The sequence below is a fragment of the Octopus sinensis genome, linkage group LG22 (genome assembly GCF_006345805.1).
Source record: "Octopus sinensis linkage group LG22, ASM634580v1, whole genome shotgun sequence".
Classification (NCBI taxonomy): domain Eukaryota; kingdom Metazoa; phylum Mollusca; class Cephalopoda; order Octopoda; family Octopodidae; genus Octopus; species Octopus sinensis.
In genome coordinates, this window is record NC_043018.1 from 7,656,124 (window position 1) to 7,679,506 (window position 23,383).

General features: G+C 40.1%; 1 protein-coding gene across 1 annotated transcript in view; it reads right to left on the reverse strand.

Moving 5' to 3' along the window:
• Positions 1–5,831: 5,831 nt before the first annotated feature.
• LOC115223091 (poly [ADP-ribose] polymerase tankyrase-1-like) overlaps positions 5,832–23,383 on the reverse strand; it is a 118,339-nt gene continuing 100,787 nt past the window's right edge. The window contains exons 21-27 of the mRNA XM_029793505.2: positions 23,285–23,383; positions 20,201–20,292; positions 18,711–18,779; positions 17,593–17,776; positions 13,604–13,712; positions 10,532–10,688; positions 5,832–6,645 (exon numbers count right to left, since the gene is read on the reverse strand). The exon at positions 23,285–23,383 is cut by the window's right edge and continues 215 nt beyond it. Of these exons, the coding sequence (XP_029649365.1) occupies positions 6,577–6,645; positions 10,532–10,688; positions 13,604–13,712; positions 17,593–17,776; positions 18,711–18,779; positions 20,201–20,292; positions 23,285–23,383 (779 nt within the window). The 3' untranslated portion in view covers positions 5,832–6,576. The remainder of the gene's footprint in view (positions 6,646–10,531; positions 10,689–13,603; positions 13,713–17,592; positions 17,777–18,710; positions 18,780–20,200; positions 20,293–23,284) is intronic.

Here is a 23,383-nt window from a genome sequence, read left to right on the forward strand (position 1 = left end):
CCCAAGGGTCACGTGGACCCCAGCTGAGAACCACTAATGCAGAACAAGCATGGGTAACCCTTTCCAGGATGTAGGCCACACGAGACAGAATTCATCATTAGGCAGGCTGCACTTCTAAAGAGAAAGTCGAAGGCAATTTTTCATCCGGCTTGCCATTCAGAAAGTCTCGAAGGCTGCAGTTTGCCCATGACTAATGCAAAGGTTCCCACACTGACTCATGGTACAACTACTCTGTGTGTGTGTGGGGGGGGGGGGCATCATTTATTGGTTACTACTTAGTTCCAAGTTAACCTTCTTTACCTGAAGCAAACCGGCAAACACATTGCACCACCTGTGCCAATCCAGTTTTGTTGTTAGGGTCTTACTCTTTACTCTTTACTCTTTCACTTGTTTCAGTCATTTGACTGCGGCCATGCTGGAGCACCGCCTTTAGTCGAACAAATCGACCCCGGGACTTATTCTTTGTAAGCCCAGTACTTATTCTATCGGTCTCTTTTGCCGAACCGCTAAGTGACAGGGACATAAACACACCAGCACCGGTTGTCAAACAATGCTAGGGGGACAAACACAGACACACAAACACACACATGCATATATATATATATATATATATATATATATATATACATATACATATATACGACAGGCTTCTATCAGTTTCCGTCTACCAAATCCACTCACAAGGCATTGGCCGGCCCGGTGCTATAGCAGAAGGCACTTGCCCAAGATGCCACGCAGTGGGACTGAACCCAGAACCATGTGGTTTGTAAGCAAGCTACTTACCGCACAGCCACTCCTGCGTCTCTTTCAAGTACTGCACCATCAAGCATGTCCTTCCTTTAACCCTTCAGCACTTAAAACAGACCCAAACTCAGCCAAAATAGTCCACCTGTTCCATGTCCAAGCTAACCAGATCCACCCCTTTGCAACCTATCCTACCCTGTCTTTTCTAAGAACAAAACTATCACACCACCAAAACCTCAAAGCCATGAGATAATGCAGGACTAATTCAAAACAAAGGGAATAAATAAATATTACATTTTAACATAGTAAATATGAATGCTAAAGGGTTAAGACAGTATGTACACGTGGGAGGAGGAGGGGAGGTGATTCGAGGGAGATTTCACTTGCTACTTCAAGCAGGCTGGGTAACCATCTGGAGGGCTCCCTCATTGGCAGGTGTCAAAATTAGGAGCTAGAAAGTTGGTAGATTTGTAGAAAAAATAGCGGCATTCAGTAGTTATGCTCTTTGTTGCTGTTGCTGCTGTTCTAGGCTCAAATTCTGTCACAGATGACTGTTTTTCACCCATCTAAGGGGATGGAGGAGGTAGAGGGAATGAATCAATGAAATACCAGTCATGCACTAGGGTTCTCCTCACACACACAGACACACACACACACACATATATATAAGTAGGTGAATGAATTATCCTAGTATTGATAATTCGGTTAATCGATACCTGGGTAGCAAATTCACGTCAGAAAACACGGTTGAAGCTACATGCCAAGGGCAGAAACCCTGTGTTCTTGTGTGATAATTTGTGTGTTTTTTTTATATATGAATAAATGAAAGAATGGAGTCGAACGAAGATTTTAACAAAATTCCTTTACTCTCGACATATGTTTCAAAGACTGCATACTCTCAATTTTTGTTCGTCTTGAGGCTGATTCCTCTGTCTTTCCTGATGAGAAGACGGCATAATGCTCCCTTTATTCCTTCGGAATTAAGAGTATGTAGTCTTCGAAACATGTGTTGAGAGTAAAGGAATTTTGTTAAAATCTTCGTTCGACTCCATTCTTTCATTTATTCATATATATATATATATATATATATATATATATATATATATATATATATAGCAGTTGTATACTGTCAACTTAACGTGACAGTCCCATAAAGGGAATCACACCACCGCCATTTAGCCCTAGGAAGCATCATCGCTTCCTGCAGATGGATGCAGGCTTAGCTGTTGCGGGTGCTTGTCTCCCCTTTGTAAACATAAGGACACAGGAAAGGTGTCACGGCCGACAGGAAGCGTTGATGCTTCCTAGGGCTAAATAGCGGTGGTGTGATTCCCTTTATGGGACTGTCACGTTAAGTTGACGGTATACAACTGCTCTATCATTCCACCACTGCTTATATCTCTCTGAGATATTTAGAAATTCAATATAAATATATATATATATATATATAAATATATATATATATATATATATATATATATATATATAATATATTATATTTACTTTATTTTATCTAGCTTCAGCTCACGAGCTGTGGTCATGCTGGGGCACCGCCATTTGGTGTTGCTACATGATTTTACTTCACAAATGCTTTTTAGCAATTGCCATTTGGTGCATGAGAGAGTTCGATGCAGCTGCCCTCATCTGCACCTCCTGCCGTGAAGTTGGTTCATCCGGGACACCTGACAGGAAGAGATCCAGTCCTACTTTAAAGACATCTGCATCCACCCCATGCAGGTCTCTCAGGTCCTTCGGGAGGATATTGAAGAGCTGTGGACCTCTGAAGCCCAGGCTATCACAGTATCTTGTCCTACATCTTGATGGCAAATTTGGAGTCCTTGGCACCATGCAGTGGCGCCCAGTTCTGGCATTTGTGTAACTCTCGATGCCAAAGTTTGGGACAAGTCCTTCCAGGATCTTCCAGATGTATATTATGGCATATCTTTCTCGCCTACGCTCCAAGGAACATAGTTTTAATCTCTTGAGTCTTTCCCAGTAGCTTATATGCTGCACAGAGGCTATCTTCTTCGTGTAGCTTCGTTGAATCGCCTCAAGTTCTGTGATCAACTTGACACTGGATGGTGACCATAGCTGAGAGCAATAGTCAAAGTGGCTTAGGACAAGTGTCCTCCAGAGGACCATCATGGTTTCTTGGTCTCTTGTTCTGAAGGTTCTAAGAATCCATCCGGTCAGCTGCCTACATTTCATTGCCAATTTAGCAACATGCACATGAATGTTGCATCATCACTCATGTAAATACCCACGTCTCGCACTGATTGTGCCTCTGGGATTGCAATCCCTCCAGGTCCAGTGTATTCATTGGGTATTGCATTTAGTTTTGCATGCTGATAGCATAAAGCTTGAAACTTTTCAGCATTGAACTGCATGCTATTCTTTTCAGCCCACTTGTATATTTCGTCCAGCTCACATTGCAGGTGCTTAGTGTCTTCAGGGTTCTGTATTGCCTGTGAAACTTTTGTATCATCTGCATAACTTGTGATTGTGGCTCTCTGCATGGCTGAGGGCATGTCTGAGAGGGCCATTATGAACAGTAGTGGTCCCAAAACAGTGCCCTGCGGAACACCGCTCACTATTTGCGTGTTAATGGAAGTGGGCCCCATTGGCTACTACCACCTGACTTCTATCCTTCAGAAAGTCATGAAGCCATTCTCCCAATTTTCCAACTATGCCAAGATCACGCAGTTTGTGACATATCATTCCATATATATATATATGTAGGCACACACACACACACACACACACGAATCTGTGCACACGAGAGGGGATGGGCAAAAACAGAGACAGACAGACAGAAAACTTGTCAGAAAGATAAACAGAGAGTTAGAGATGAAAGGAGGTGGGAGGAGTAGAAAATAAGCAAAAAAAAAAAAAAGAAAAAACATTTTCACTTGGTTGTTCTTTCTCACAGATTTTTCCCCTTCACCACACTACAAGACACTTGCAGAATTAAGTGCACCAACACACAATTGGTACTACCTATTTACCAAATACCTCAGTCCACTGCACACACACACACGCATACACAATGTATGAAAGACAAGGTAGATGTCTGGTTTCGGAGCTCAAGAAAATAAAGGGACGTAACTCTCCATTACACTCACAGCTATAGTATTTTCTACCAGTCAACCATCTTTTATACGAGGGACACATAAACCTCCCCTTCCTCCCCTCCGCTCCCCCCTGTCCTTTCTGTTGCAAGCAAAACTTCTGATATGTAGGGAAGGCTGGTTGCCAGGCATGGTACCTGTGATTTTTATAGCTTCTCAACATTAGATTCTCTGGAACAACTTGAGAGGGAGAAAGACTAAGTATTTTTCCATGTATGTATGTATAAGGGATGCTTGTATCTACGTATGAATAGGATTGTTTGTATATGTTTGTATATAAAAGGATGTTGTATGTGTATAAAGATATATGTATATGCATATATATACAAATATACACAAATATACACATTATATATCTATATAAACAAATGTCTGCATGTATATAATGATATGTAAGGATATAAAGAGATGTCTGTACTTATATACAGTAATGTGTGGATAAAGATATGTATGTGCATATATATATATATATATATATATATATATATATATGTGTGTATATATATATATATATATATATATGTGTGTATATATATATATATATATATAAATGTATATGTGTATATATATATATATAAATGTATATATGTATGTATATGTATATATATATATATATATATATATGTATATATGTATGTATATGTATATATATATATATATATATAATATATATATATATGTATGTATATGTATATATATATATATATATGTATATAAATGTGTATATATTATATGTATATAAATGTGTTATATATATATATATAAATGTGTGTATATATATATATATATATATATATATATATATATATGTATGTATATATACATCTATATGTATATATGTAGAAATATATACATATATACACATATATAGTCCTTCAGACATTTGTTGGGCTATTTTTTTTCATTTTAACTTTAAAAAATTTTTCACTTTGCATCAGGAATGTGTACTTTGTGACAGGGTATGCTGCACATATATATATATATATATATATATATATATATATATATATATATATATATACAGTTGGAATTTACAAAAAACAAAAGACGAAGACATGCATGTAAACAACAAACAGGTATATCAGTTTAACACTCAGAAAGGTGAGAAAGTCTTTTACGTTTCGAGCATATGCTCTTCAACGGAAAGGAACACGAGGAAATAAACAGCGAGAGAATAAAAAAAGAAAGCTTTAGTAGCTAACAGTCAATATATTATACACACACACACACACACACATATACACACATACATATACTATATTTTTACAGGGACAGATGTGCCAGTGACTTGAAAGCGCCAATCTGCTGGCCGTCGTCAGACTTTCTCAGTTATTAACAGAAAAATAACTTCAAAGTCACTGTCACCCCTTTCTTGTAAAAGTATAATAAATATGTATTCTAAAACAAAAAGTATTGAGTAATTAATATAAAATTGTTTTTATTACAACTTGACATAAAAACAAACACACACACACACACACACACACACACACACACACACATATATATACACACCTACATGTATGTATAATCCAGGTATATTGATAAAGTAATTTGTCTCTGTGCATTGTCGATTGTAAGAAGTAATCAATAAATAAATAGAAAGACAAACAGACAGACAAATAGGCAGACGGGGAGAGATTAAAGTGAGTGGGGGGGGACAATAGGATCAAAGTAGGAAGAGTAGAGAAAGGGTGGGGGGTTAAAATAAAAAGTCACATTCAAAGAAACACACACACACACATTCACGCATACATATATCACATACATACATAAACATATACACTGACTTGCATACATACATACACACACATATATATATACATACATATATATATGTGTGCATATGCAACCAAGGTGATGATGATGATGATGTTGACGATGATAATGATGATGATGATGACAGTATTATAGAGAAAATATATATAGTAGAAATTGATCAATTGTGTATGAGTGTATGTGTGTGTGTGTGTGTGTTTAGAGAGAATGTGTGTGTGTGTATACACATACACAGAGAGAGAGTGTATATAACAGTGTCCAAAAATTTCCACTTAATTTTGGTACAAAAATTAACAACCAATCAGCAATACTTTTCCACTGGATTTCATCGTTCTCTTACGGCCATCCTGTAGCAGTGCCTTCAAAGAATTTAGTTTTTCAGCCTTCTGGATAGGAACTCAGATTATTGGTTTTTTTATTAATTTATTGAAACGGCAGGTGAGCATGTTTTAGTTTTGTTTTAAGTAATTAAAGAGTAATTTAATTAACTTACGAATTTTTACACTTGTTTCAGTTATTTGACTGTGGTGGTCATGCTGGAGCACTGCCTCAAAGAAATTTTAGTCAAAAAGTAATTTTTACCAAAATCAAGTAAAATTTATGTGGAAACCTCACGTATGTATTTGATGATGTGTGTGTGTGTGTGTGCAAGATAGACAATGAGAAATAGAAAGACTTTGTACATAAAAAAAAAAAAGAATATGAGATTAGAAATTTACAAACTATTAGTAGAACTGTTGTTTGTTGTTGTTGTTGTTATGCAGTTATTGTAAGTGTTGTTGTTTACGGTGGTGGTGGTAGTGCTGCTGCTGCTGTTCTTGTAATTGGTGCTGGTGGCGGCGAAGGTGGTTGTGGTGGCGATGGCGGTGGAGACGGTGGCGGTGTTGTTGGTGTTGCTGTTGCTGCTGCTGCTGCTGTATTCATGTCATGTTGTGCTGTCAGCTGGACTGTCTGGCTTTACGATCTGGAAGTTGATTAGGTATTCCGGATAACCCTGCAAAAGAGAGAGAGAGAGAGGGGGACATACAGACATTAGAAGAATAGAGGAGACACTGAACTGAAAAAAAAAAAAAAAAAAAAAGATGTTTCCAACTCATGCCAGCATGGAAAAACAGACGTGTATCTAAAACTTCATTGTCCAGAGTTTACTTTTATTTTCAAAACAGTAAGACATGATTAGAGAAGGTTTTGACTGTTATTTCTAGTAAGCTGTGCAACCATAATAGAAGCCTATCCCTGATTCAGGTTATAGTTTAGCACAAAGTGAATCTGATCCAGAAGATCTTTATTAAGAAGAGCTTAAGTTTTGGCCATCACCTCTTTAATTCAGCCATACTGACACAAAATCCCTTCCGCCAATGTCCCCTTCCCTTTCGAAATTCCTTGTCTTGCAAGTTACTTGGTGACCCTGCCAGTGCTGGTGCCACATAGAAAGCAGCCAGTTCACATCTGTAAAGTGGTTGGCATTAGAAAGGGCCTGTTGAGGCAAGGGAAGTCGAAATCGATCAAAAATCAATGGAAATTGCAGTTATGATAACAGTGCCAGAAGCACGTAAAAGAACGTGGTCATCGCCAGCGCCGCCATGACTGGCTTCTGTGCCGGTGGCACGTAAAAAGCACCAACGGATCGTGGCCGTTGCCAGCCTCGCCTGGCACGTAAAAAGCACCCACTACACACTCGGAGTTGTTGGCGCTAGGAAGGGCATCCAGCTGTAGAAACACTGCCAGATCAGACTGGAGCCTGGTGCAGCCTTCTGGCTTCCCAGACCCCAGTCAAACCGTCCAACCCATGCTAGTATGGAGAACGGATGTTAAACGATGATGATGATGATCCCGTTGTAAAAACCTTGCCAAAACTGACCGCGCCTGTGATGGTGTCACATAAAAAGCACTCAGTCCACTCTGCAAAGTGGTTGGTGTTAGCATTAGGAAGGGCACCCAGCCATAAAAACCATGCCAAAAGTGACCTTGCCTGTGCTGGTACCACATAAAAAAACACTCGGTCCACTCTGTGGAGTGGTTGGTGTTAGGAAGGGCATCCAGCTGTAAAAACCCTGCCAAAACAGACACAGTAGCCTGAGGTAGTCTTCTACCTGGCCAGCTCCTGTCAAACCATCCAACCCATGTATGCATGGAAGACGGACATTAAACTAAGCAAGAGAAGTACCTCGCAAGATTTCTACATCTTAAAAAGTAGGGTACAATTTGAAGATTTGGCTGCTATTTCTAGTAGGTGAAGTGACCACATAAAAGCATCTTGATTACCTCAAGCTCCAAGTAGATCCTGCAGGATGCACTAATTAAACATTGCCGTTTAATTATCTTGAGTGTGAAACTACAGGACATTTGATAAGTAAGAGAGAGGAATTCAAGTGCTCCTGAAGAGAGGGCAACTTGAGGTAGGCCAGTACCTTAGCCAGGGGAAAGTTTTTTCTCTTCTGAGCTTAACACTACAGGAACCAGTGAATTAACCCACCAGTCTATCACTGGTACTTACTTTAATCCTCTCTGGAAATAAAGTCAATAAGTGAGTAAGAAATAAAGTCTAGTAAGTGAGGGCCAAATCTGGAACATAAATGGCATTACTAAATGCCATAAGGTCATTTCATTCTTCCCGAGCCACCTTACCCCACTTTATACGGTACTTCCCTTCAAACACACCTCTACCCTCATTTGTCACTAACTTCACCTCTAGCCCCTCTCCCACCCCTAACCCCACCCGTAGCCTCTCTCATACCCATCTTTCTTTTACCTTGAGATGCTCTGGCATCTCGTTACCATCGTCCCTACATTCTTTCCAACGAAAATTCCATCCACCCTTATACAATGCCATGTAACTTTGTATCTCCTCCATAGCAAGACACCACTTTAACCTTTTAGCATTTAAACTGGCCATATTCGGCCAAAAGTATTCTGCCTGTTTTATGTTCAAACTGGCCATATCTGGTCTCTCACACCAACCCTACAATATCGTTTTAAAAATTAACAGCTACCTCATCAAAATCTCATAACTACAAGATAATGCATGATTAATTCAAAACAATGTAAATGAAGAAGCATTCATTTTGGCAGAATAATGCGAACACTAGAGGGTTAAGCCTCTCAACACCTCACATAAAAACCACTGCCCCCTTTTAAAATACCCATCCCACCTCTTTACTTAGTTGAGGGGGAGGGGAACCTTTTTTCCTTTTCCCAGTTTTTTTTTTTTTTTCTCACACGGCAAGTTACTTAACAACCCCCACTTGTGCCAATGGCACAAAGAAAGCAGATGAAATATGCTGTAAAGTGGTTGGTGTTAAGCAGGGCACCCAAGCATAAAAAAAACTATGTCAAAGCTGACATCAGAGCTTAATGCAGCCCAACGGCTTGCCAGATCCCGTCACACCGTCCAACCCACATCAGCTTGGAAAACAAACATCAAATGATGATGAGAACCATCTGCCACACCCTCACCAACATTTTTTTAAACTGGCCTCGTGCCGGTTGCCGTAAAAAGCACCATCCGTTCGTGGCCGTTGCCAGCCTCGCCTGGCCCCCGTGCCGGTGGCACGTAAAAAGCACCATCCGATCGTGGCCGTTTGCCAGCCTCGTCTGGCCCCCGTGCCGGTGGCACGTAAAAAGCACCATCCGATCGTAGCCGTTTGCCAGCCTCGCATGGCACCTGTGCCGGTGGCACGTAAAAAGCACCCACTACACTCACGGAGTGGTTGGCGTTAGGAAGGGCATCCAGCCGTAGAAACATTGCCAGATCAGACTGGAGCCTGCTGCAGCCTTCTGGCTTCCCAGACCCCAGTTGAACCGTCCAACCCATGCTAGCATGGAAAGCGGATGCTAAACGATGATGATGATGATGATGAACTCATTCACTGTTCATTCCAGTGCATCACTCTGCATACTGCACATGCACTTTTGGCTACCTTTTCTGAGTTGTTGTATACCTGAGCCCTGTATATAATAAGGTCATCATCATCATCATTTAACGTCCGCTTTCCATGCTAGCATGGGTTGGACGGTTCAACTGGGGTCTGGGGAGCCCGAAGGCTGCACCAGGCCTTCGGGCTCTATTATTATTATTATTATTATTATTAGCATTTCAGACACACCAGAACCCAAAGAAAGATATTCTACAGCATATGTTCTTAAATGTACAAAGGACCGAGATACCCAGTGCCTGGCCATACTCAAGAAGACCCATACTCCACAGCAGAAGTGCTAAGACCAGTCCCCCAGTGAAAAGCATTTGAGGCAGCATCGCACAAAAGTGCCTGTGTTTGTGCCACATATAAGCACCCAGCACACTGTCAAGTGGTTGGCATGTTAGGAAGGGCATCTGACCATAGAAACCATGCCAAATCAGATTCGAGACTGCTTCCACACACACCCAGCTTGCCAGCTCTGGCCACACTGGATAACCCATGCTGGCATGGACAACGGATGTTAAATGATGTTCTTAAACATGGGATAACGAAACCTCCACCATACATATACACACTGGGACCCCCTTCGGTCACGAACAGACCATGGGATTGCACCTAGAAAGCCACCCTCCCAGGCACAAGTCCGGGTAAGGTTGTTTATGGAAGACCAGCAGTCACCCATGCATGCCAGTCTCCCCTCTCTATGCCACCGTTATACAAAGTAAAGGCAAAGGCCAATAAAACTTGGCACCTGTGAGGTCACAACTCATTTCTGCAGCTGAGGGAACTGGAGCAACGTGAAATAAAGTGTCTTGCTCAAGAACACAACACACAGCCCGGTCTGGGATTCGAGCTCACAACCTCATGATTGTAAGCTCGAAGCTCTAACCACTGAGCCATGCACCTTCACAAGTACACACTAATGAAACAAAAAAGATCAAAAAAGAAAGCCAAGCTCACCTGTTCACCCCTGTATATAACATATTCTGGGAAAGTCAGTCCCCCGTTACTTGGTCGACCAATCACAGAATGGTGCCCTGGCGGCGCATGAGCCATTTTCATTGCACTTAACTGCGTAAAAGACTTGCCAAGTGTCACCTGACATAGTAATAATTGCCTGTTGGAGAGAAAACAATAGGAACTCGTTAAGATTAGCAAGTGTAATTAATGAATGAGATCAAGTAGCTTGGTATATCCATCTTTATACCTTTAATTATTTTTTTAGCATTCAGAGTACTCTGTCGGATGTAATGCTTATCTTTATATATAAAATTCAAGTTGTGTGTGTGAGACTCTGTCTCCTCCGATTTAGATTCCTAACTACTCTCACATTTTGCGGTGCAATTTAACCAAAAGCGGGTATCGTATAGTCGTCATTCATATCGAGCCCTTCTGGGTATTAGCGCGCGTCTACGATGAGTCTACGATTTAAAAAAAAATCTACCATTTTTCCGCATTTTTAATGATTTTTGCTCGGGTTATATAAGGGAATTAACTCTCTAAAAATGCTTATATAGTTATTTCCCTTACAAACCCGAGCGATACTGCTAGTTTATTCATATCGTAGTCATGGCTAATTCCAGTGTTGTGTGACTGGCACCCATACCAGTGGCAGATAAAAAGTACCCATTGAACACTGGGTCTCACAGAGGACAAGTGACCGAAACCTTTGGCGATATAACATGCTTGAAAAGATCTGTCAAATGGGATTCAAGTCACGGCTGACGCTGGTGTTATATAACTGGCACGTGTGCTGGTGGCACGTAAAAAAGCACCACTAACACTCTTGGAGAGGTTAGTATTAGGAAGGGCATCCAGCCACAGAAACCATGTCAAAACTGACTTTGGAGCTTGATGCAGCCCTGTTGCTCACCAGATTGTATGGAACAATCCAACCCATGCCAACAAGGAATAATGGACATTAAAATGGTGATGGTGATGATGATGGTTATCTTGAATTAATCATGCATCATCTCACAGCTTTCAGATTTTGATAATGTGATTGTTTATTTTCACAATGACCAATTGAGTAGGTGAGAGAAGCTGGACATGGTCAGTTTGATCATAAAACAGGAAGAATATTTGGGTCAGATATGTCCAGTTTAAATGCTAAAAAGTTAAACATATTTAACTATTTAACTCTTTGTTGAATGAATTTCTAATAAATAGACATTTCCATTAATCTTCCTTGTAATCAACATTTGCAAGGCAAGTTTAGATAAAATATTGGAATCTTTATAATTTAGTGTAGAGAGAGGCATGGCTGGAGGCATCAGCATGCTTATAGGGTTCAGAAGAATGCTTTGCAACCACATGGTTCCAAGTTCAGTCCCACTGTGTCATACTGTGACCAAGTGTCTTCCACTATAGCCCTGGGCCAACCATTTTGTAGATGGAAACTGAAAGAAGCCCATCATATATAAATATATAGATGTAAGTGTATATGTGTGTATGTTCATGTGAGTGTTAGGTTCTCAAACAACAATCTGGAGTAGTTTACTCTTACTCTTTAACTTGTTTCAGTCATTTGACTGCGGCCATGCTGGAGCACCACCTTTAATCGAGCAACTCGACCCCGGGACTTATTCTTTGTAAGCCCAGTACTTATTCTATCGGTCTCTTTTGCCAAACTGCTAAGTGACAGCGACGTAAACACACCACCATCGGTTGTCAAGCAATGCTAGGGGGACAAACACAGACACACAAACATATACACACACATATATATACATATATACAACAGGCTTCTTTCAGTTTCCATCTACCAAATCCACTCACAAGGCTTTGGTCGGCCCGAAGCTATAGTAGAAGACACTTGCCCAAGATGCCACGCAGTGAGACTGAACCCGGAACCATGTAGTTGGTAAACAAGCTACTACCACACAGCCACTCCTGCGCCTATTTGTTATATTTAACTCAAGTAAAAAGATTCTGGTACCATGCACCACTTCTTAGCATAACTATATATTTTAAAGAGGTAAAGACCTTTCTTGGTCATGAATGGCCATGGGATTGCACCTAGAAAGTTCTTCTCCAAGGCACAAGTCCAGGCAAGGTTGCTTATGGAAGACCAGCAGTCGGCCATGCATACCAGTGCCCCGCTCTCTACACAACCGATGTTATCCAAGGAAAAGGCAAAGGGGCTGATACAGCTTGGCACCAGTGATGGTGCAACTCATTTCTATAGCCGAGTGAACTGGAGTAACATGAAATAAAGTATCTTGCTCAAGAACACAACACACAACCTGGTCCGAGAATCAAACTCACTACCTCATGATTGTGAGCCCAACACTAACCACAAAGCCATGACAGACACACACACACGCACACATCCTCCCCTGCACAAAATAGTAGTATGCATGCCTCTACTATCAGTATCAGTGAGCTATGTACAGGGTCAACTGCCTAACAGCAGAAGAAACAATTACAACACTCATATATACAGTAGTAACCATTATACTGTATTGCAGCCTATGGAAGGGCAGACTATCTCCTCAAAGACATACATCATCTCGAAAGAGTCCAGAAGCTGGCTACCCGCATGGTTCTTGGTCTCAAGCATTTGTCTTATGAAGAAAGGCTGAAGACGCTCGACCTTTATTCTCTAGAAAAACAATGACACCGTGGTGATCTCATTCTCGCTCACAACATCATAAGCGGAAAGTGTAACCTCTCGAAAGAGCTGTTCTTCACTCCTGCTCCAGAGCGTCAGCTGTGGGGTCACTCCGACGATTTCATCTGAATCGAAGGAGAGGGGCTTTCTCCGTCCGGGTTGCGGATCTGTGGAATAAGCTGCCGGACGAGATAGTGAAGATGCCGACGACCACTCGGTTCAAAGACTCTCTTGACCAGAAATGGCCTGAACTCTTTGCATGAACACCCTCCCTGTACATAACTCCATGTCCCCCTACATGGCCTTGCTTTTTGCTTTTTGAGCCAAAAAATTAACTTAACTTAACAAGATTTGCATTAGAATAGTCATAGTACATATTATTATATATTATAGTAAGACAGTGATAATGAGATTCTTACCTATGACAAATATAACACGACCGATCTTTGTGTGCTGGACAGCCTGTACCACCTCCAATACCATAAACATACTGGTTGCTTTTGGAAGAATTCTCAGCAAAATAAATTCCTGCAACAACAATAACAATAATATTAGTAATAAGTAAGAATATACCGATTAATATAATATTAAATATGAATCTAAAGTGGCTTGCTGGCAAAATCAGCATTTCGTCTGTCTTCACACTCTGGGTTCAAGTTCTGCCACGGTAGATTTTGTCTTTTATCTTTCGGGGTCAATAAGATAATTACTAGTTGAACATTGGGGTCAATGTAATCAAATTGCTCCTTCTTCCAAAATTGCTGAAACAAATATTAATAGCATACAAATTCTTTTATGGTGCCACATAAAAGGTGCATAGGCAATGGTGTTGTGTACACAGCACAGGTGATGGTGTCACATAAAAAGTACCCATTACACTCTGTAAAGTGGTTGGCATTAGGAATAGCATCCAACTGTAGAAATCAGACCAAAACAAACAATGGAACCTAGTGCAGCCCCTGATCTTGCCAGTACCTATCAAGGCTGTCCAACCCATGCCAGCATGGGAAATCACATTAAATGATGATGATTAAAAGCATTCATATATATTTATATTAATCTATATATATAAATCTGAAGTTGTCTGTCTGTGTGTGGCAGCTTTGGTAGCCTTCAACTAACATTATCTCCTCCAAGACCCTGTGGCGCAAGTTGACCAAAATCGAGAGTATGATAGAAGAAGGCTTGCTCTTAATTCCGTAGAAGATAAAATTCAAATCGGACCATGTTAAGACCAAAAATTATTTACTTCAAAAAGGTGCCTTTTTTCTATGAAAATCCCTATTTTTTACGATTTTTTTACTGCTGTGTCACCATTTTTCAGTGTATTTCAACCAAAAACTGTTCACTTAAAGAGAATAACAAGCTACATAATGCAAAATTTTTACTTTTCAAAAATTCCAATTCTAAAGGGTTGAAGCAAACCCAAGCAACACCGGGCAATACTGCTAATATTTATATTAACATTTCAAAATATCACAGAGATTAAACAAAGGAATAGAAATACCACTTTTTACCTAACTAGTTTTTCTAATTGGCAATATGACAAATTCAAAACCATTCTAGTCTGTACAGATGGGTTCAGATGCCTTATGCTTTATCACACAACCCCCTATTTTTTAATTTTTATGTAGATACATTTATATTTAACTCTTTAGCATGGTAGTAGTACACTCTTCCAGTACAATAAATGTGCACATCTAATGCTATTCACAATTCGTACGAAGAGCTCAAAAGTAAAGTAGACCACTCGGACCGGCCCCCACAATCAACAAATCTCAAATATAATTGCACATTATGGTGAATTTTGGAGCAGCAAATGTGAAGTCACATCTTTTCGTCAACATTGCTAAGAGAACTGAAGCAAGCGTGGTTACGAGCCAATCAGAAGGTGACAAGGGAGGTAACTCCCTCTCTGCTATTAAAACAGTATAGGCCCTTACCAAAAATGGCGATATTTTAGCACCGATAAATTTCCAAGCAGAGATTATGATTGTTTCTGAAAAATTCTAATTGTATGCAGATATGAATAGATCTCACGACCTAATAAGACTTCAAGGCGATTTCCGTATTTAGATCAAAAACTAGCAGTTGCCTTTCTGTCAAGAAATTTTACCATATTTATGAATCAACAAACACATTTATATTCTGTGTGTGTGTGTGTGTTGTATTTATGTATTTACAAAAGTATGTATGCAGTATCATTTGTATATAACAGCTGTATTAACATTACCGTCCCATTGTTACCGTTGTTCTTGCCTTCACCGATATAAGTCACTCTTTCTCTGTTACTACCTTTCACTCTGTTACTATTAGACACACGTGTGGAGGCGCAATGGCCCAGTGGTTAGGGCAGCGGACTCGCGGTCGTAGGATCGCGGTTTCGATTCCCAGACCGGGCGTTGTGAGTGTTTATTGAGCGAAAACACCTAAAGCTCCACGAGTCTCCGGCAGGGATGGTGGTGATCCCTGCTGTACTCTTTCACCACAACTTTCTCTCACTCTTACTTCCTGTTTCTGTTGTACCTGTATTTCAAAGGGCCGGCCTTGTCACTCACTGTGTCACGCTGAATATCCCCGAGAACTACGTTAAGTGTACACATGTCTGTGGAGTGCTCAGCCACTTACACGTTAATTTCACAAGCAGGCTGTTCCGTTGATCGGATCAACCGGAACCCTCATCATCGTAACCGACGGAGTGCTTCCCAGAGATTAGACACACACATACACAAGTGGGTTAAGCAGCTCTATAATGTTTGGACGTTTGCTAAATAATGCAGAGATGTTTAAAAATTTTTGATTTGAGCAACTATGGAAACTGCAAGGAAGAAGCTGCTGATGATGATAGCAATAGTATGTTGCAGTTCTGGTTTAGCCCCAGGTGATCCCAGACTGAGTAAACCTATAATCAAAAACGTTCTGGTCACAATCAGATTTTGCTCCCCACCCAGCAATGTACCCTGGGTGGTAGTAACTGAACTAAACAACCACTACAATAACAAGTCAACTTTAGCAGTATTTGAACCCGGAATGTAAAGAGCTGCAAGAAATTGGGAGAAATGCTACTAAGCTCCTTGTTTGTTGCTCTAACGATTCTGCCAGCTCACTGACAATAATAAAAAAACTTGGATCTTTTCGGTTTGAACGGCAGTTTTTTCTAGCGGTGTCATATGAAATTGTCACCCATAATTATGACCCTAGTATCGATCTATTGCATTTCAATCTGTTTTAGGGTTAGGGGTGGGGGAAGGGTATCTTTTTTTCTTCACAAATGTAAATAAACCCAATCTGTTTCTTAAACAAGGGATATATTCATATAGCACAGAATGTTTTTTACCTCAATGGAGGTCATTGATTGGTTGAAATTGCAGAAATTGAAGAAAAAAAACAACAAATATCTTACAAACTATAGAATTTTCTCAATAAAGCCAAGAGAAAAAGATGTTTCATAGACACATTCTACAAGTATACGAAATTTAAAATTTTTTAGTTACCTAGAAATTACGTTAAGAACTACCGTTCAAACCGAAAACTTCCACCGGAAAGTGCATGGCTCAATGATTATGGTGTTGGGCTCATGGTCATAAGATTGTGGTTTCGATTCCCAGAGAGAGCAAGGCGTTGTGCTCTTGAGCAAATCATTTCATTTCACAGTTTCAGTCCACTCAGCTGGCAAAAAGGATTAACCCTACAACAGACTGGCGTCCTGTCATCATCATCATCATCATCTTTTAACGTCCGCTTTCCATGCTAGCATGGGTTGGACGATTCGAGTGAGGACTGGCAAACCAGATGGCTGCACCAGGCTCCAAGCTTGATCTGGCAGAGTTTCTACAGCTGGATGCCCTTCCTAATGCCAACCACTCTCAGAGTGTAGTGGGTGCTTTTACGTGCCACCGGCAGGGAATATAGATGCCATGGAAACTGGGAAACTAGCCATTGTAAATTGACATGGCTGGAAAAGGTAACTTCACTTTACTGAAAGGTGCTCTGTGCAGGTACTCGACCTGCTAAAAACAGCAATCAAATATCCTCTAATCACATTGTACTTCCTTCAAAAGGAAAGGACACATAGGCTGGATGATGTAGTCCTAGATACACTATTATCATCAACACTTAACGTCCGTTTTTCCATGCTGGCATGGGTTAGATGGTTCCACAGGATTTAGTGAGCAGCAGAGATGCATCACATGCCAAAGTCAGTTTTGACATGGCTTCTATGGCTGGATACCTTTCCTAACTCCAACCACTTGACAATGTGTACTGCACACTGTATGACAAAAAAAAAAAGTCATGGTAGTCATGGCTAGACTGCCTCTGACCATTCTGGTCAAGCTTGAACCAAGACTAAACAACACCGACCGTTGTTAGAGAAACAGCGATCAAAGGAAAGAAGCAAAATACTGACCTGCACCAAACATGCCACCAATATACGCATGTCTCTCATCAAAACCTTTGTGTACAATGGCATTGATAAAGGGAGAACCATGAAAGAGAAGCCGCTCGTTTTCGTTGTTGTTATTTTCTTCCGCCACCTCTTTCCGACGATGATAATACTTCTCCCACAAACGCTTGTTACGCACTTTTTGGATCTGGAAAAAAAAAAAAAAAGATATTAATTAAGTGGTGGGCTAAAACATTTTTATGGATTTTAAGGATTTAAAGTAGAAGACACCAAGATATTTCAATCCAGCAGCATTTTCACCTTCATTGTAATTTGAATAAGAAAAAATTATTTACTAAGCAAAGTAATTGTAACGAAACCAAGGGAGACAACTTTCAGAAGTTCGTTGCTGCAATAACCATGAAATTTAATTTCACAGAGAAAGAATTCACGATGTAAAATATCTACCAAAAAATAGAATTGATATTTTCTGCAACAAAAGATACGTAACATTTAAAAACTGCTTTGCACAGTTAAGGGTAGTGAAATTTTGAATGGATGTGACCTGCTGTACTTGAGGAGACCTATCGAGTCAAGTACATCAACTTCAAAATAAATATCAAATGGAAATTGTAGTTGCGATACCTGTGCCGGTCGCACGTAAAAATCATAATCCGAACGTGACAAATGCCAGCGTCGCCTTGACTGGCTTCTGTGCCGGTGGCACGTAAAAAGCACCCACTACACTCATGGAGTGGTTGGCATTAGGAAGGGCATCCAGCTGTAGAAACAATGCCAGATAAAGATTGGAGCCTGGTGCAGCCTCCTGGCTTCCCAGACCCTGGTCAAACCGTCCAACTCATGCTAGCATGGAAAACGGACGTTAAACGATGATGATGATGATGTCTGTTTTCGGTAGTAAAAAGTCTTTACTAAACTACAAAATAAGCTACGACCTCTGCTCATTCCCTCTCCCTCTTCAAAGACTACAAGCAACCTTTACCTTCGAAGTTACTGTCACACAAACGCCCCACAAACGTCACACAAACTCCCACCCGTCTATTTACAACTAACCAACATAAAGAGATTTGGTTTGAGATACAATGAAACTTCTAACAGAAACTTTGTCGTTTTCTTCTTACTTTTATAATGTTGTATCGATCAAAGATGCCACCAGCATTGTCTTTGTGTTCTCGAACTGTTCCCTGCATCTGTGGAAAACAATGGAAAGGAAAACAAAGTTAATACCCATTCTTAAACTCTCTACACAACATCATAAACATTTTGAGAAGCTGGACATACAGATATATAGGTGTTCAGCATACAATACTAACAATACGATATACCATCATGCCACAGTATCAAGTACTATATCATAACATACAACACAACACACACCATAACATAGTGTACAACACGACATAAAGCGTACAAGAGAAAGTAACTCAGCATAAGGGAGATAACTCTACAATATGACAGTAATCTTGGATGTAAGCGAAGCAACAATGTACAAAACCACCGTGAGGTGACAGAATCGTTAGTACGCTGGGCAAATTGTTTTGTATCCGGAAAGTTTGCTGCAGGAAAATTCGCCTCAGGATTTTTGATCGTAGGAAAGTTCGTCACAAGAGAAAAGATGAGTTGCTCCCCTTGGTATATAATTATTTCAACAACCAACAAAGGGTAAGGTAACTTAATTTATTTAAAATTTCTTCAAAATTTCTTTACTCTTTTTTTTTTTTTCTTTGTAGCCAACCTATTCCAATGGTCTATCAAGTGGGAACTAGCAGAGGCGGTGTGAAATTTGTTGATGATCTTAACTTTCTTTATAGGATAGAAAGAAAATACGGCGAAAAAACACAGGAAATATGAAAATAGAGAAAGTAAAGCAAGAGTGTATACCGTGCTGGAAAATGATAATTTATCTATACCGTAAATTCTCGAATATAGTCTGCCCTTGAGTATAATACACAGGGGATTTTTAGCGGGCTGTACCTCTGAAAAACCTAAACCTTGTGTATAATACACACCCCTTCTCTAACTTGAGTCATGTGTAATCAAGCCAGCAGCACCTAGTCGAACAAATACTTCTGCGCATGCGTAATACAATGATGGTGATGTTCTTAACTGTTATATGGGAATGTAAATATGTTTGCAAATTTTGTTATATGTTATTCTGTGTTCTGAATACTTTTATTTTAATAAATGTTGCTTACTGCAAGTTAAGATGATTCTTTTATGACTTCATTGCTTTCAGGCTTAGCTTAAGGCATTTTTGCGCCTGACATCACAAAATGCGTCTGAATAAACATTGCCGGATAGCAAATAGAGACTCGGACATTGCTTAGTAAAATACTTTTCATTTTTAATCTCGTATATAATACGCACTAGGGATTTTGACCTTTAAATTTTGGGAAAAAAATGCGGATGGACTGGAGCAATGTGAAACAAAGTGCTTTGCTCAGGAACACAAGGCATTGCCTGGTCCAGGAATGGAAACCACAATCTAATGACCAGGAGTCCAACTCCCTAACCACTAAGCCATGAACCTCAAGAGAAATGCATGTACACCACAACACCCACAATGTCGTCGAACTTCTTTAAAAATCAATAAATATCAAAAAGCTCTTACCTGTTCTTCTACCATAATATATTCCGGATCGTCTGGTAGAAGGTCTATGAGGATGGTGCCTTGTTGCGGAAGGGTGGTCTGCAGGGTGGAACCTGAAATTTCAAAGACAGAATCCGGTTAGTGAGAACCAAAACTATAGTGGTAGCAGTGGTGATGGTGGTGAGTGGAGGTGGGGGGAGGGGTGATAGTGGTAGTGGTGTTTATGAGGTTGATGATCCATGCAGACCTGATAGAGATGGCAGTGGTAATAGCATTGGTGGTAGAGGTGATGGGGAGGGGGTTCACGGTGGTAACAGTAGTACTGATGGTAGTTATGGTAGTGGTGAGAGATGAAGAGATAACAGGGCTGGTAGTGATGGTAGTGGAAGTGGTGGTGATTGCGCTGGGATAATGATGGTGACAATGATGATGATGATGATGATGGCAAAGATAGATAATGATGGAATGGGTGTTGATAACAATAATGACGATGATAATTGTATTGATGATTAACAAGGGATAACAAAGATAATGGTGACGATAACAATGCCAGCAGTCAATATGATGATGATGATGATGACAATAATGACAACAACAACAACAACAAAAAGGATGGCAATGACAGCATCCAGACAACAGAGCTTGGTGCAGTCTTCAGACTTGCCAGCTGCTGTCAAACCACCCAACCCATGCCAGCATGGAAAAAGGGACATATAATGAAAATAATAATAACAAGAGCACCCCGCCAAGGCAACACCAACATGCTCTCAATGATTAGCCAGAGATGATTTTTAAAAATGAGAATATCTGGAATAAACTCGACTCCTCTCACAAACGAGAATACTAAAAATGAAACCGACCACTCTCAAAAATTAAATTTTTTAAAATGGGAAAATAATCCAGAATCATGATCGATCCCAATGGTAGCCATGGAATGTAAAGGTAGGTGTCCGAGCCGTGTTTGTAATGCTGTGTGTGTGTCATCTGCAGTAGGAACAGGGACAGTTTTCTCTATGAAGGACTTTTTAGTCTATCCACAGATAAAGTGTCTTTATGACCATTAAGGTCTATAGTGAAAAATTTATCCGTGCGTGAAAGAAAACGGAAAGGACCAGCATACAGTGCTGTTAACAGAGGTTTAACAACATCATTGCACACGAAAACTAGAGTCCAAGAAGTAAAGCTTCCTTCAAGGCAGAGCTAGAAATGCAATTGCCAAGTAGGTAAGAGGTTTAAAACAGAAGCGATATATTCAAAATTGGTAAAACAAAAAATTCTCAGTGATAAATTAAATTTATTATTGTTACTGCATATGTTATTGTTATTTAATTTCTGAATAGTTTTGCTGCCGTCTGTTTATGTGGTTGGATTTCTTTATCCGTCAGTTTCTACTCAGATAGAGTAAAATAAATAATAGAGAAACGAAAATAAAACAGAGTGGTTGTATACTGTCAACATAACGTGACAGTCCCGTAGAGGGAATTACACAACTGCTATATAGCCCTAGGAAGCATCGACGCTTCCTGTCAGCTTTGACACATTTCCTGTGTCCTTATGTTTACAAAGGGGAGACAAGCAACCAAATAAAACTTTGGAACACAGCAACACCGCCATAACTTAACGTAAAAACCAGGAGAGTGCTTTCAAGGGAGATAATCAGAGGAAGATTTGAAAGTCAACATAGATCGTAAACTTCATGTAAAGTAAATATAACAAATAATCCAGAATCCTTGTCTGGTATCGGATCGATCCCAAAATCTAATCGGTTCATGCCACTAATGAGGCCAAACATCCCTCAAAGTTTCATCCAAATCCATCAAGCAGTTCTTGAGATATTTTGTCCATGGACAAACAAACAAACAACCATGACTGAAAACAATACCTCCATCTTCGCTAAGGCAGAGGCAATAATAATAATAATCCTTTCAAGGCTTGAAATTTGGGGGAAAGGGATAAGTCAATTACAATAAGTAACTGGTACTTATTTGATCAATCTCAAAAGGATGAAAGGCAAAGTCAACCATAGCAGAATTTGAACTCAGAACATAGAAACCACCAAAATACTGTTAAGCATTCTGCCTGGTGTGCTAATGATTCTGCCAGCTCACTGCCCTAATAATGATAATAATCATTTATACAATAGGGACAAAGCCTGAAATTTGGGGTTGGGAGTAAGTTGATCACATCAACCCCAGTACTCAACTGGTACTTAATTTATTGACCCCAAAAGGATGAAAGGTAAAGTTGACCTCACCACGTAAAAAGCAGCCACTACACTCTCAGAGTGGTTGGCATTAGGAAGGGCATCCAGCTGTAGAAACCATGCCAGATCAGATTGGAGCCTGGTACGGCCTACTGGTTTGCCAGTCCTCAGTCAAACTGTCCACCTATGCCAGCATGGAAAGCAGACATACAATGATGATGATGATGATGAATGTAACAATAGATAAAATGTCACTAAGCATTTCGCCTGATCTACTAACAATTCTTCCAGCTCGCCACCTTAATAATAGTAATAATAATAATATGATAGTAGAAGTCATCATCATCATTGTTCGACTGTGGTCGAGACAATGGAGTTTACTATGTTATGCCAGACTTCACGGTCCATCATGGCATTACGGAGGTCCTGTTGCTGGATGCCTGTAACCCTGGAGATTACATCAGGGTAGGAGAGTATGTGCCCTCTGGTATCGCAAGCAGATGGCTTCCAGAGGAGAAGAGTAGAAATTACCTCGTTTTCAGCTCTACAACAATGTCCAGCAAACTGGACTCTTCTACCTTTCACAAGAGATAATACAAGTGGTAGTTCCCCATATATTTGTACTTTGGTTGGATGACGCATCCACGAGAGATTTTGAGCTCTCATAAGGAGGCGAGTGTAGAAGTCACTTGCCCAAGGTACCATGTAATGATAACAATTAAGATGGTGATAAAAACAATATCAACAATTATTGTTGTATTTAGGAATGGTCGTTTTGCCAGTTTAGCCAATAAACGTAATATCAACAATGTAAATAAAAAAACATGATAATGATGATAAGGACAATATGAATGATGGTGATGAAGAACAAGAAGAAGAAGAAGAAAAGTATGGTGCCGTACAATTGTTTGTCTTGAGCTTCTCGACCCCCTTCAGTATCTTGTAGCGATGGCCATATGCTGTGATGCCAATCTCCTTCAGTTCTTCATGTTTCATTTCGG